This window comes from Malaclemys terrapin, chromosome 2, assembly GCF_027887155.1.
Source record: "Malaclemys terrapin pileata isolate rMalTer1 chromosome 2, rMalTer1.hap1, whole genome shotgun sequence".
NCBI lineage: Eukaryota > Metazoa > Chordata > Testudines > Emydidae > Malaclemys > Malaclemys terrapin.
The window spans coordinates 225,438,917-225,452,983 of record NC_071506.1 but is presented as its reverse complement, the minus strand read 5'-3'; the positions used below and the strand labels follow the sequence as shown (position 1 = coordinate 225,452,983).

The following is a 14,067-nucleotide window of genomic DNA, read 5'->3' as shown; positions in this document are numbered from 1 at the left end:
TACACCCTTTCCATGCCCTTTCTCTCTAGCCTGGATTTGTTGGGCATCAGCTTCCTGTCATTGGAACTCATTGAGATTCACCTGCCCTCAGAAATCTCCTCCACATAGGTCCCGACAGCCATAACTTTGAAAACCGCTACTGTCAGCCTCCACCCCAAACCCCGCTTTGCCTCCAGCATTTATAATGGTGTTAAATATATTTTAAAGTGTTTTTAATTTATAAGGGGGGGGTGTTGCACTCAGAGGTTTGCTACTGTGAAAGGGGTCAGCAGTACAAATGTTTGAGAACCACTGACCTAGAGCAAGGGGTAGGTACTTCTATGTAATAGATCTATATCTAAATCTAAGTAAATAAAAGGTATTCAGGCTGATACCAAAACAGGGAAGGAACACATTTTTGTATTTAAATCAGTTGGTTTCCTCCCTGCAGGCCAGAAAACACTTTGGCCTTGGCTACACTCGCGGATAGCGCTGTGAAGTGCGAGTGTAGTCGCGCCGCCAGCGCTGCGAGAGCTCTCTCGCAGTGCTGCAAGTACTCCACCTCTCCGAGGGGAATAGCTGCAGGCGCTGATTACACTGGCACTTTACAGCGCTGCACTCACTGCGCTCGGGGGGGTGTTTTTATTAGCCCAATGTAAACCTTACTATCTTCCGCTCCATGTGCAAGGCGCACTTCCTCATCCTTGCCTTCACTAACGTATATAAAAACCTAATCAAAATTACCAAAACTCTACATTGTGCACACAGCTTCCCCCATGAGGAGAGGATGAGAGAGAAAATGAATCACAGATGTTAATCCTGTTGTTTAATGCACAATTAAAAGTTGTTCAGATGCTGTGGTGATGAGGGTGGTGTCACCTTGCCTCAGTGGGTACCAGCGGAGAATACCAGATTCAGGACAAACTGAGAAATAAGGCAGACTCACCCCCAAACTGGTGGTTACTCTACCATTAGATATACAAAGCCAGTAACAAAAGTAAACTTATGTCTCAACATGCTGGTTAACAAGAATTCAAAAATGCAGTCTCCTTAGGCATTCCAGCACTTATTTCACCCCCCAGACACTAGACTTTGATGAGTGGTTATTGAAAACCAATTTAATCAAACAAAGGGTTCTTCTGATCTCAAGAGCTCAGCCACGTAGCCAAGTCAATATATAACTCAGATCTTACCCAATAATCACGCTGCTTCCAGTCCTTTCTTAAAATCTAAAGGTTTAAGAGAAAAGAATGCGTGTGTATAGATAGATATAGATACATCATTCCTTTGGATTAGGTTATAGCAGTGATGTTACGGACTGTTGGCTTGAAAAGTCTCTGGTAACTTCCAAAAGATTGGAAGGTCTTCAGTCCATAGTCAGAGTGCTCTTTTTAGTTGTATGTCCAAAGTCCAGAGTATTAGAACAGGAAAGAGGTAACATGGAGATGTTCCAAGGGTCTTTTGTATCCTCTGCCATGTGGATGGAATCTTACTATCTCAAACAAAGCTTATAGCCTAGTTTGTGGAAAGATAGTGGCACAAGATGGAGTCCAGGGTCACCTGATCATGTCACATGCCCTTACATGGCTTGCCATTGGCCATTTGGAATCTGCAGGAAGAGCCATCTGGGCAGAATAAGTTTCTTCAATGGCCCATTGTGAGAGTTAATTGCCTTTGATGGGCCATCAAGACAAAGCTATCTGGCTTCAATGTAGATTTTACTGGGTGGGTATTAGCCCAGGAACAAACACATTTGGGATACAGATCTATTGCCAATATTGATAACTTCAGATAAAGTGATGATACATGGATTTAAAGAAGATAATAATCTTTAGTGAATCATAACTTTTCCATTGACTCCTTACATGATATACTTTGTACAAGTTTTGTTGCGCTTGTCTAACAGTGCATCTGAAGAAGTGGGCTGTAGTCCACGAAAGCTTATGCTCTAATAAATTTGTTAGTCTCTAAGGTGCCACAAGTACTCCTGTTCTTTTTGCGGATACAGACTAACACGGCTGCTACTCTGAAACTTGTCTAACAGTGGCAGTGTTAATGGGACAAATGGTTATATTTCAATCATACATCATCACAGGTGGTTTAAGGACCTATAGAATAGAACCTACTGACTTCACAAATAGAGCAGCTTGAAAACCAGGGGGAAATATATAGTAAACACTTTCACAAAATTCCCCACTGCCACCCTTATTTTTGGAAAAATTTTGACCAGCCTTAGTTCTCATCGTAAACAACGGGTCACCTCATCTTAATGATGTAATAAAATAATTTTTCTTCCAAACTGGTTTGGACATGTTATCTTATATCTGCTTTGAGGGACAGCTTTCTCCTTCAGAGTGGCAAAACACAATATGCTAATCATTTCCTCCCACAGGTATGTTAATAAAACCTTTTATGCCAAACAATACCATCATATACTACGTATATGCTATATGTTGCAGAAAAAGTATTTTTGAAATGTTGTAGCAATTTTTAAAATATATTGGGAATACATTTTTGTATCTCTCTGCTGTGAATTCAACAGTAGGGGACTTTCAGGGGCAGGGAAAATAAAACTAAGGCCTTATTTACATGGAAACTGGAACTGAAATAACTACATTTGTTGCAATTCACTTTTTAGTTATTTCAGTGAAGGCTTGAGTCTGGACACTCTTATTCCAAAATAAGGCTCTGACCCCAAAATGACTTGCATATATACTTAAATTTGCTACTATGAGTAGTTGCATTGAAATCAATGGAACTACTCATTGTAGTAAAGTTAAGTATGTGTGTAAGTAGGATCGGGACCTAAGAGTGTCCACACACAGACTTGCACCTAAATAATTAGAGGTGTGAATTAGGTACAATGTAGCTATTTTGGTTCCAGTTTCCATATGTATGAGGTTCAATTTCATAAACACGTAAGACTCCTCTAAAAATTACTAGGAGTATATTTTCTAAATAGAACGTGCAATGACTGGAAAGTCTGATAGCTCAGGAGATTCCAGAGTGAGAAGCAAGTGCTGCCCATATCATTGGGAAGCTACCAATGGCATGGTAGTCTACCCTTTTTAATGGTATAAGCTCCTGTTTTTGCTCTTTAAGGATGTGAAATTGAACCTTAAACCTTTCACTTGTGCACAGATAAATATTGTCCATTCTGGGCCCTTGGTAATCCTGAGGGAGAAATAGCACTCTCTCAGGTAGATCTGGAGAGAAAAAGTTGTTTTGAAGCTGTTCAGAGATTCACAATGTATTCCTGGAAGAGACTAGGTTAGTCGGTAGAATGTAGGTGAAATGGTCAGAGGTGCATGCAACATTGTAGAGCCATATGCATGATAACTTAATTTTGGACATGGGCACCACTTCCACATAGGGGTGTGTGTGGATCTATATAAACTGCATACAACCTAGTCTAGCTTTTCTGGGGTATTCATCTATCCTGAACACATTCACTAATTTTAGAAAATAACTTTAAAAACCCACACACAAACACAATACAACTCTGACTCCATGAAATTTACCCACACCTAAAGCCAACGTATGCTAGTAGGTCACTCATAACATGGGAAGATTTTTCTTTACAATCATGTTCTAGACTAGTTATCTATAGCATGTTTTAATACATATTTATGAAAAAAATCCCTATATGAATCCTAATGCAGATGTTCTTTGTCTTATTCCCTAATGTAATATGATTCCAAAAATAGTCCTGCACTCAATTCATATAGGTGTGCTTCTTTATGATCCATATTATGCCTATAGGTATGACCTTATGAATCATGAGGAATGCCTATGGATTATGTAATTTATAGCACAGTTTTACAATCCCTGCTTCTCACACGAAAGTCCTACATTACTATTCATACTACTTGTTTTGCACAGTATTTATTAATATTTCATCTGTCTCATATGTTTCTCTAGTGATTTTATACTGTGGCTGGGGGGCAGGTGGGGAGGGAAAGACCCCTTTCCACACTCCTTAGGGAAGCTGTGCTGGAACCCAGATAGTAACAACCCGATGTCATGGTTCTTGCTGGCATGGTTCCAGCTGTAGTGTGGACAAGCTCTTGGTAACATTCTGGTATAATTGGACTGAGCATATTATGTGATTCACCAAGTAAGGCTGTAGGCAGTTACGAAATAAGATATCACAATACATTTTGCAAATGCTTTTCCAGTTCCTGTTTCAGAGCAGATGAATGCTTATAAATTATTGTGCAAAGAAAGTTAATGAGTCGGGTACTCTGCTTAATCCAGATCATGCTGGACACAGCAGAGGAGAGTGTCAGGAAGCCATTTGCAGCTCCTTGAGTTTCTGGTTGGCCCCCGCTCCAGGGGTACAGTTTAGACTCCAGTTTTTGCTGTAGTTCCTCAAAGGACCATCTGTAGCTGGAGATAGATGGGGTGTATCGTGTCCTCCACTCCCCCAACCCAGGCACACAGGACTGTGCAGAGGCTGCAGGGAGAAAGGCAGAGGCAGCACCTACTCCATCTCTATGTCCACAAAGGACTCCTGCATGCCAGGGAAATGCCCATTAGGAAACTTGCACTGTTCCTCCACTCCATTTGTTGACATTTTCCATCTGAAGTGTAAAGTTTTAGGTAGGGGTTCAAGCCACTTGTTGGTTGTTCTCCCAGAGATCCCCTAGCTGTAACCCTAGGCACCATATTATATTGAACCTGGGCTGGCCCATTCTCTTGTGGCAGAAGGATTACATAGACCTATTTTACAGTAAGTTAAGGGCTAACTAGTCTGCCCATTTTGTTTTACAGGTGGATTTTTATCTTCTGTTTTGAGGATGACACCAAAACACGAAAAACAGGTAAGTGACTTTAACGGTAATAAATAAATGCCAAGTTTTATGGTGAGTATTGATAGAATTTTACTTTACAAAGCCCTGTAGACCGGAGCTTGGAGATCATAGGGGAAAGCTAACTTGTTGGGTAACCGTTAGAGCAGTGGTGTGCAAACTTTTCCAGTCATGCCCCTCCTCCGCCCCACCATCAGCGGAATCTGTCTGTGTCCCCCCCTCCATTACTGCACAGCCACGGCTTTCTCAGCAGTAGAGCTGGGGATGGGGGAGAAGCTGGGGCTAGAGGTGGAGCTGGTCTGGGGCAGAGAGGGAATGAAGGCAGAGCTGGGTTGGGGGTGGAGTGGGACAGGGGGTGGATCTGGCCTGAAGGCAGAGCTTGGCCAGAGGCAGAGCAGGACTGGGGGCTGTATGAGGTTGGTGGAAAAGCTGGGTTGGGGGCATGGCGCTCCCTTCTCAGCCCCCGAGGGGCTGTCCTGGGCCTGGAGGCGGAGCAGGACTGGGGGCTGAATGGGGTTGGGGGAGGAGTGAGGCTGGGATGGAGCAGGGATGGAAGTGCGGTGCTCCCTCCCCACCCCTTTTGGGGGCTGGCCTGGGCCCCACCACATGGCCCCTGGAACATTCCTCTGTGACCCTCTAAGGGGGCATGTCCCACAATTTGGGGACCACTGCATTAGAGCTGGGTGAGCAATAGAAAACTGATGATAGAAAAAGGATCTATGGTAGTGGAGGAAGAGGGGGATACATTTGTGAAAGTCCAGGCACCTCAAGGATAAAAAATTAAGTTTTAACCCCCCACTTCAAATAAGCAGTTAAAACAACTATTTGCATACTGAACAGGAGTACTTGTGGCACCTTAGAGACTAACAAATTTAATAGAGCATAAGCTTTCGTGGACTACAGCCCACTTCTTCGGATGCATATTTGCATACTGTGATATTTAACAGTCAGAGTATATTGAGTAAGCTCTTTTATGAAAAGTTGTAATGCACTGAGCTTAATAGTCCTGATGAGATGTGTATACTGGTTATGGTGGAGTGTGTGTATATGTGTGTATGCATGTATTTGTGTGTGTGTGTATGTATATAATGAAGAAAATCATAATTGCAACTGTAGTGCAACTTCAGCATCACCTCATAACAGGGCAGTAAAGTAATCAGTTGGAGAGGGGCAACTTCCCCAAGAAGATACAACGGGCTTCAAGCACCTAGCTAATGTTAGCCCAGGAAAAAACAATGAGGAACCATCAAAGCAAATGGGAACAGCTTAAAGCTGAAAAGAAAACCTCAGTCTTCAAAAAATAAGATAGAATGGAGTTTTCCCCACTTGACTGAAGAAAAAAACCCTGCAAACCCTTTTGAAATGGAAGGGGTTTGAACTGAAGGGCATCCAGATCTTTGGGAACAAAAGGTGGGAGGCTGTCCAGGAACTCCTATAGCTAGAGGTACACAGGGAAACTGTACAAAGGCAGTGGTTCTCATACTTATTTGTTTGTGTCCCTCTTCTGTGTGTCTGTAATAATTTACACTCCCGGGTGCCCAGCCAGCAGCCACCACTCTCCAGCTGCCCGGCTCTGAAGGCAATGCTGCTGCCAGTAGCAGCACAGAAGTAAAGGTTTCAGAGTAACAGCCGTGTTAGTCTGTATCCGCAAAAAGAAGAACAGGAGTACTTGTGGCACCTTAGAGACTAACAAATTTATTAGAGCATGAGCTTTCGTGGACTACAGCCCACTTCTTCGGATGCATATAGAATGGATATATTGGATATCCATTCTATATGCATCCGAAGAAGTGGGCTGTAGTCCACGAAAGCTCATGCTCTAATAAATTTGTTAGTCTCTAAGGTGCCACAAGTACTCCTGTTCTTCTTTTTGAGAAGTAAAGGTGGCATGGTATAGTATTGCCCCCCTTCTCTGCTGCTGCTGAAGGTGATGCTGCCTTCAGAGCTGGGCACCTGGCCAGCAGCTGCTATGCTCTGAAGGCAGTGTGGAAGTAAGGTTGGTTGTACTGTGACACCCTCCCCCGCTCCCCATAATAGGCTTGGGACCCACTTTTGGGTCAGGATCCCCACTTTGAGAAATGCTGTGTACTTCTGTATACTTTTACCCTACTTTTTTTGTGTAAGAGTACCCAAAAGACCAGATTTTACAGTCCATTACATAATTTCCATAGTCATGAATGTGGTAGACCCCTACATATGGGTGGTTTTTTATTTATTAGACATTAAAATGAATTCATAGATTCATTCATGAACACAGCTTTAATTTACAATTAAAATATATATCTATGGTTATGGGTTTGAATGACAACTAATCTATTGTCCCAAACTAAATCAACGTTTCTGTTTAATGAGACAGAACAAAAACACAAACCGTGTGAAAGTTGAGTTGCTATAGCTGAAAAATAAACTTAGCAGGCAGTTTTGTTGTAGGATTCCTTTGCAATTTATATTTCTTCCATTACTGTGGCTCATGCCATGAAGTACCATGCTGGTATTTTTTTCTGTTGAGTGGCTTGCCTAAGGAGTTTAGTTTTAGTGGTATATTAATGAAATATTTCCCTTTTAAGCTGATGAGCACTCCAAATTGCATGTTCTCGCTAATGGCTAGTGACTTGAACTAGGAGCTCACACGGGGTGATTGAAGAGTAAGAATCTGGACTCCCCCAGGTCTTGGATCCAGGCACACAAGAGTAAGCCAGTGCTCATGCCTGCTGCTCCCTGCACTCAGAGCAGATAGGTGGGGATTGGGTGGAGTCTTGGCTCCATTTCCAACGCTGTGCCACTGAACTGGTCTGGGGCACTTGTAATTTGCTGCTGGGATGGGTGCGCTGGCATTTTGCTTGACGTAGCCAAGACAAAACTGTTTTCTCGTGATTAAGGGACTATTGTGTTATAAAAGAATCCCCGGAAATGATAATCTTTGCTGTGCTGGCAGCCCTTACGCTGCACCTGCATTGGCCTAGAACCAAATTGGGAAGCCTTGTTTGAAGAGCGATAAATCTCATGCCTGGAATATTGATATAAAGGGGTATGGCTTGCTCAGGAAGGACATGTAGGAGAAAAAAGGGAGGAGGCTTTGTACATGATGAATATATACACTTGTTCTGAGGTTCAGAAAGAGGTGAAAGTCAAACCAGTTGAAAGTCTCTGGGTGAAGATATAAGGGAGGGGAAAAACAAGGGTGATATAATGGTAGGAGTCTGCTATAGACCACCACACCAGGAGAAGGAGGTGGATGAGCCTTTTCTAGAATAACAAATATCCAAAACACAAGACTTAGTGATAATGGGGGACTTTAACTACCCAGATATGTGCTGGAAAAGTAATACAGCGAAACTCAGAACGTCCAGTGAGTTCTTGGAATGTGTTGGTGTCATGGGAACCTCTACTCATCACTGGAGCACCTCCTTCTGGTCATGTCTGGGGAGTAGCTCTGCCAGCCTGAGAGCCTCTTCTTGCAATTGTTCAGCCCGTCATCTCAGGCTCTTGCTCTGTGCCCTCTCTCTTGCTACTCAGGAGCTGCTACGCCTTATCTTCGGGGCTTAGCCCTCCAGCCAAGTCAAAACAGTCCTCCCCGTCTGGGGTATGGTCAGTCTTCCACACCACCCCAGGCAGTCCTTAACTCCATTGCCTTAGCTGAGCCGCTCCCGCAGTGACTAGAATGAACGATCCTAGACAATTGTCAAATTCATTGCCCATATTGTGCCACTCACTCAGTGGTTGGTAGGGAACTCAGGCTCATCCCCTATACTGGGTTCCAGCCCAGGGGCCCTGTCTCCAGCAGCTAAGGTCAGTACTACCATGAACCTTCCTGTCACACCCCTGGACTAGTTTCTACCTAGGCTATCCTAAACTTGCATTGTCTGCTCTACTAGCTAAACCCCTCTCTCTGGTCTGCTAGACAAACTCTTCCTCTTTTTCTCTTCCTTGTCCCAGGGAAAGTGATTGCAGCTCTCCTCCCTGCAGCGCCCTTTCTGCTGCCAGCTGGGCCGTCCCTAGGGGGGTGTGGGGCTCAGGACAAATCAGCCTGTATGGGATCCACTTAACATTTTTTATACAGGTTAAATCTGGTGTGGGGAGGGGACACCAGTGCTGGGGGGCGAGGGATGATGGAGAGTCACAGGGTGGCACCTGTGCTAGGAGCGAAAGGACCCCCTGTGCTGGGGGGTCCCGGAAAAGGAAGGGGTCCAGGGCGGAAGGGCAATGGATGGGGTCAGCCTGGTGCTGGTGTGTTCCGGCGGCACTAGGATGCTGGCGGCCAGTGATGCCAGGAGGCAGCGGGGCCAGGCTGGGGTCGCTGCTGCCGCTGCTGGAGACTGAGCCCAAGCCCCGCAATGCCAAGCAAGAAAAAGAAATACAGTGTGCTGGGGGGTGCAGGCCCGACCCCCGCTGCCAGTGCCAGGCCCCCCGCTAACCTCCCAGCTGGCCTGGACCACCAACCCCTAACCGCACCCCCTGGGCTGGTCTGGCCCCCCAAGCACCCACCCTCTAGGCCGGCCTAGCACCCCCCGCATGACACACACACATTAAAGCGCAGGGCTCCTCAAAGCGTGGGCCTGGAGTGGTAGCCCCCATTCTCTGTACCCAAGGGACAGCTTTGGCTACCAGCTCCCTGGTCTTATAGAAGCCCCGTCTGTTCCTGCACAGGTGAGCATCTGTTAATTAGGGCTCTCCTCTCATCTTAAATGTTTCATGGTTTGCAGCCTATTAAGTTAATTGCACCCTCTGGCCTATGTTAATCCCTTCAGGGTGAGTGTGGAGCGCACAACTCCATCACAGCTGGGGACAATTTCTTGTTTCAGAAGATGGAGGAAGTAACAATTGAGGCAATCATTGATTCTGACCAACAGAGAGGAATTATTTGAAACTCTGAAGGTGGAAGGCAAAATGTGTGAAAATGGTCATGAAATGATTGAGCTCAAGATTCTAAGGCAAGGAAGAAATGAGAGCATAAGGACAAAGGCACCAACTCTGTGGGTGCCCTGGGACTGGAGCACCCCCCAGGGAAAAAATGGTGGGTGCTGAGCACTCGCCAGCAGTCTCCTATTACCTCCCTTCCCCCCCAGCACCTCCCATCCATTGGTGGCCCCTGCCGATTAGCACCTCCCCCCTCCCTCCCAGTGCCTCTCGCCCGCTGCGATCAGCTGTTTTGCAGCATGCAGGAGGCGCTGGGAGGGAGTGGGGGAGGAGTGAGAGCATGGTTTGCTTGGGGGAGGGGGCAGAATAGGGCGGGAAGAGGTAATGTGGGGCTGGGGCCTGGGGCCGAGCTGGGGTTTGTCAAACACGCCCCAGCACATTGGAAAGTCGGCACATCTGCATAAGGACAATGGACTTCAAAAAAAAGCATACTTTAACAAACTCAGACAACTGGTAGGTAAGGTCCCATGGGAAGAACAACTAAGGGAAAAAGTAGTTCAGGAGAGCTTCGGCAGTTCCTCGAAGGGACAATATTACAGGCAGAACAACAAACTATCCTGATGCGAAGGAAAGATAGGAAGAATAATAAGAAGCTAATATGGCTTCCACAAGAGCTCTTTAATTACCTCAAAATCAAAAAGGCATCCTACAAAGAGTGGAAACATGAACAAATTTCTAAGGAAGAGTACAAAAGAATAGCACCAGCATGTAAGGACAAAATGAGGTGCACCCAAGAAAAGGTTTTATAATTAGGAGTGAGAGAAAGATGTAGAAGAGTGTAGATCCACTTAGTGGAGCTAATAACAGATGACTAAGAAGGCTGAGGAGTTTAATGCTTATTTTGCTTCAGTCTTCACTAAAAAGGTTAATGGTGATAGATGCTTACACAATTAATACTAACAACAATGTGGAAGGAACACAAGCCAGAATAGGGAAAGAACAGGTTAAAGAATATTTAGATAAGTTAGATGTATTCAGGTGGGCAGGATCTGATGAGTTGGGGGTCATGGTGGATAATGAGCTGGACATGAGCTCCTAGTGTGAATTTATGGCCAAAAGAGCTAATGTGATCCTAGGATACATAAACAGGGGAATCTTGAGTAGGAGTAGAGAGATTATTTTACCTCTGTATTTGACACTGGTGCGAGCACTGCTGGAATATTGTGTCCAGTTCTGGTGCCCACAATTCAAGCAGGATGTTGATAAATTGGAGAGGGTTTGGAGAAGAGCCATGAGAATGAGTAAAGGATTAGAAACAATGCCCTATAGTGATAGACTGAGGGAACTCAATTTATTTAGCTTAACAAAGAGAAGGTTAAGGGGTGACTTGATTAGTGCATAAGTACCTACATGGGGAACAAATATTTGATAATGGGCTCTTCAGTCTATCAGAGAAAGGTATAACATGATCATCCAGTGGCTGGAAGTTCAAGCTAGACAAATTCAGACTGGGAATAAGGTGTACATTTTTAATGGTGAAAGTAAAAACCAACAACAATGGAACAATTTACCGAGGGTTGTGGTGGATTCTCCATTACTGGAAACTTAAAAATTAAAATGGGAAGTTTTTCTAAAATATATGTTCCAGGAATAATTTTGGGGAGGTTTTATGGACTGTTGTACAGGAGTTCAGTCTAGATGATCACGATAGTCCCTTTTGGCCTTGGAATCTATGAAATTCACCCTAGGGTACTTAAAGACCTAGCTGAAGCAATCTTGGAACCATTAATTACCTTTGAGAACTCCTGGAGGATGGTTAAGGTCCCAAGGACTGGAGAAGAACAAACATAGCTGTGACGTACCCAGGGTACAATCCAGACTAATGAGTAGCTGTGTTCCCCTGCCTTCTAACCTGGGGTGCCCTTTACACTGCTTTGCTGCTGTAGCCTCCAGTCTGGACTGCTCACAAATAGCCTCCAGCATGTAAGTCACTCCCAGCTCTGTGTGTGTGTGTGTGTGTGTGTGTGTGTGTGTGCTGCAGCGAGCCACACATTGGCTCTTACCTGCTTTGTTTATACTGCACGGTGACCCCAACACACTCCCAGTCTTAGATTTCCCCCCAGAAATGTGTGTCCTGGACTGCCCTGCCCTCCCCTGAGCAGTACAAGCTTATAAAAAGTCTGTTATTTAATTAATAGAAATGGAGTTTCCCAGACACTTCAATTCAAACATACTGGATTAGATAAAACAATAAAATAAGTTTAACTACGGAGAGAGAGAGAGATTTTAAGTGAGTACAAGTAATGAGGCATAGAAGTCAGAAATGGTTACAAGCAAAATAAAACACACCTGGTGCCTAATTTAACCTTGCTTTGAATTTAACATAGTTTGTTTTCTCACCACATGCTTTGGTAGATTAGAGGCCAAACTCTTAGGTCAGGACCCCTCCCCCGTCCAGTGCTGCTTCCTTTGTCCTTCAGGTTCTGGGGAAGAGAGCGAGAGAGAGGGGTACTTTGGGGGTATCTCCCCTTTCTTTCTATAGTCCTCTCCCCGCTTTGAGAAGCATCTCCAGCTGGGAGCATGGTAACAGGCAGTCTGTGTGGATGGGAACCCCCTACTGTTTCTTTGCTAAGATGTAGATTTTTTTGCCCATGCCCTGTTTCCTGCCAAAGAAAGACCATTTAGCAAGTAATGGCCCATTGGCCTTGTTTACACCTGGTTGAGGTGCCAGCTTACCCTTTGTCTCTGAGGAACTGGTTTGGCTGCTGCCCAGACTTGGAACATGTGTTAGTAACACCATACAATGGTATCTTATAATTTTACATTAAACAGTATTGTCACACACATTTTATCAGGACAATAATGACCAGCATTATTGACCATAATGACCAAAATTGTAAATTTTCAAATGATACCTCAGAAGGCATACCTTGAACAAAGACTTACAATAGTGTGCAAGGGGTGAATACAGGGGTACAGTCTGTCACAATAGATTTAGGGGAGGAGGGATAGCTCGGTGGTTTGAGCATTGGCTTCCTAAACCCCAGGGTTGTGAGCTCAATCCTTGAGGGGACCAGTTAGGGATCTGGGGCAAAAAAAATCTGTCTGGGGATTGGTCCTGCTTTGAGCAGGGGGTTGGACTAGATGACCTCCTGAAGTCCCTTCCAACCCTGATATTCTATGATTCTGCCCTGAAAAAGGGAAACAGAGGACCAGGGAATTATAGGTCATGCAGCCTAACAGAAAGATACTGGAACAAATTATAAAAATAAGTTTGTGAGCACCTAGAGAATAATAGGCCAACATTGATTCGTCAAGAACAAATCATGCCAAACCAAACTAATTTTCTTCTTTGACAGGGTTACTGGCCTACTTGATGGGGGAAGCAGTAAATATGATACATCTTGATTGTAGTAAGGTTTTTGATACGGTCCCACATAACATTCTCATAAGCAAACTAGGGAAATATGGTCAGATGTAATTACTATAAGGTGAGTGCACAACTGGTTGGAAGACCATACTCAGAGTACTTATCAGTGGTTCACTGTCTGGCTGGGAGGATGTATCCAGAGGGGGCCCGAAGAGATCTTTCTTTGGTCTGGCACTATTCAATATTTTCATTAATGATTTAGATAATGGAGCGGAAAGCATACTTATAAAATTTGTGGATGACACCAAGCTAGGAGGGGTGGCAAGCACTTTAGAGGACAGGATTGGAATTCAAAGTGATCTTGAGAAATTGGAGAATTGGTCTGAAAATCAAGATGAACATGAATAAAAACAAGTGCAAAGTACTACAATCAGGAAAGAAAAAGCAAATGCACAAGTACAAAAATGGGGTATAACTGGCTAGGCAGTAGTATTGCATAAAGGGTCTGGGATTCATAGGGGATCAGAAATTGAATGAGTCTACAATGTTGTGCAGTTGCAAAAAAGACAAATATTCTTCTGGGGTCTACTAGCAGAATTGTTTGCAAGACTGTGGAGGTAATTGTTCTGCTCTGCTCTGCACTGATGAGGCTTCAGCTGGAGTATTGTGGCAAGTTTTGTGTACCACACTTTAAGGAAGATATGGACAAACTGGAGAGTCCAGAGGAGAGCAACAAAAATGATAAAAGGTTTAGAAAGGTATGACCTATGAGGAAAGGTTAAAAAACTTGGTGTGTTTAGTCTTCAGAAAAGAAGAGTGAAGATGGACATAATAACAGTCTTCAAATATGTTAAGGTCTGTGATAAAGAGGATAGTAGTCAACTGTTCTCCATGTCCACTGAAGATAGGACAAGAAGTAATTAGCCTAATCTGCAGCAAGGGAGATTTAATTTAAGTATTAGGAAAACTTTTCTAACTATGAGGACAGTTAAGTGCTGGAATAGGTTACCGAAGGAGGTTGTAGAATCCCCATCACTGGGGGTTTTTAAG

General features: G+C 44.2%; 1 protein-coding gene across 3 annotated transcripts in view; it reads left to right on the top strand.

Annotated features, from left to right (window-relative positions):
• SNX10 (sorting nexin 10) overlaps positions 1 to 14,067 on the top strand; it is a 55,269-nt gene that overhangs the window by 16,291 nt on the left and 24,911 nt on the right. For all 3 annotated transcript variants that reach the window (XM_054020111.1, XM_054020113.1, XM_054020112.1), the window contains one exon: positions 4,753 to 4,802. In XM_054020111.1, the coding sequence (XP_053876086.1) occupies positions 4,779 to 4,802 (24 nt within the window). In that variant the 5' untranslated portion in view covers positions 4,753 to 4,778. The remainder of the gene's footprint in view (positions 1 to 4,752; positions 4,803 to 14,067) is intronic.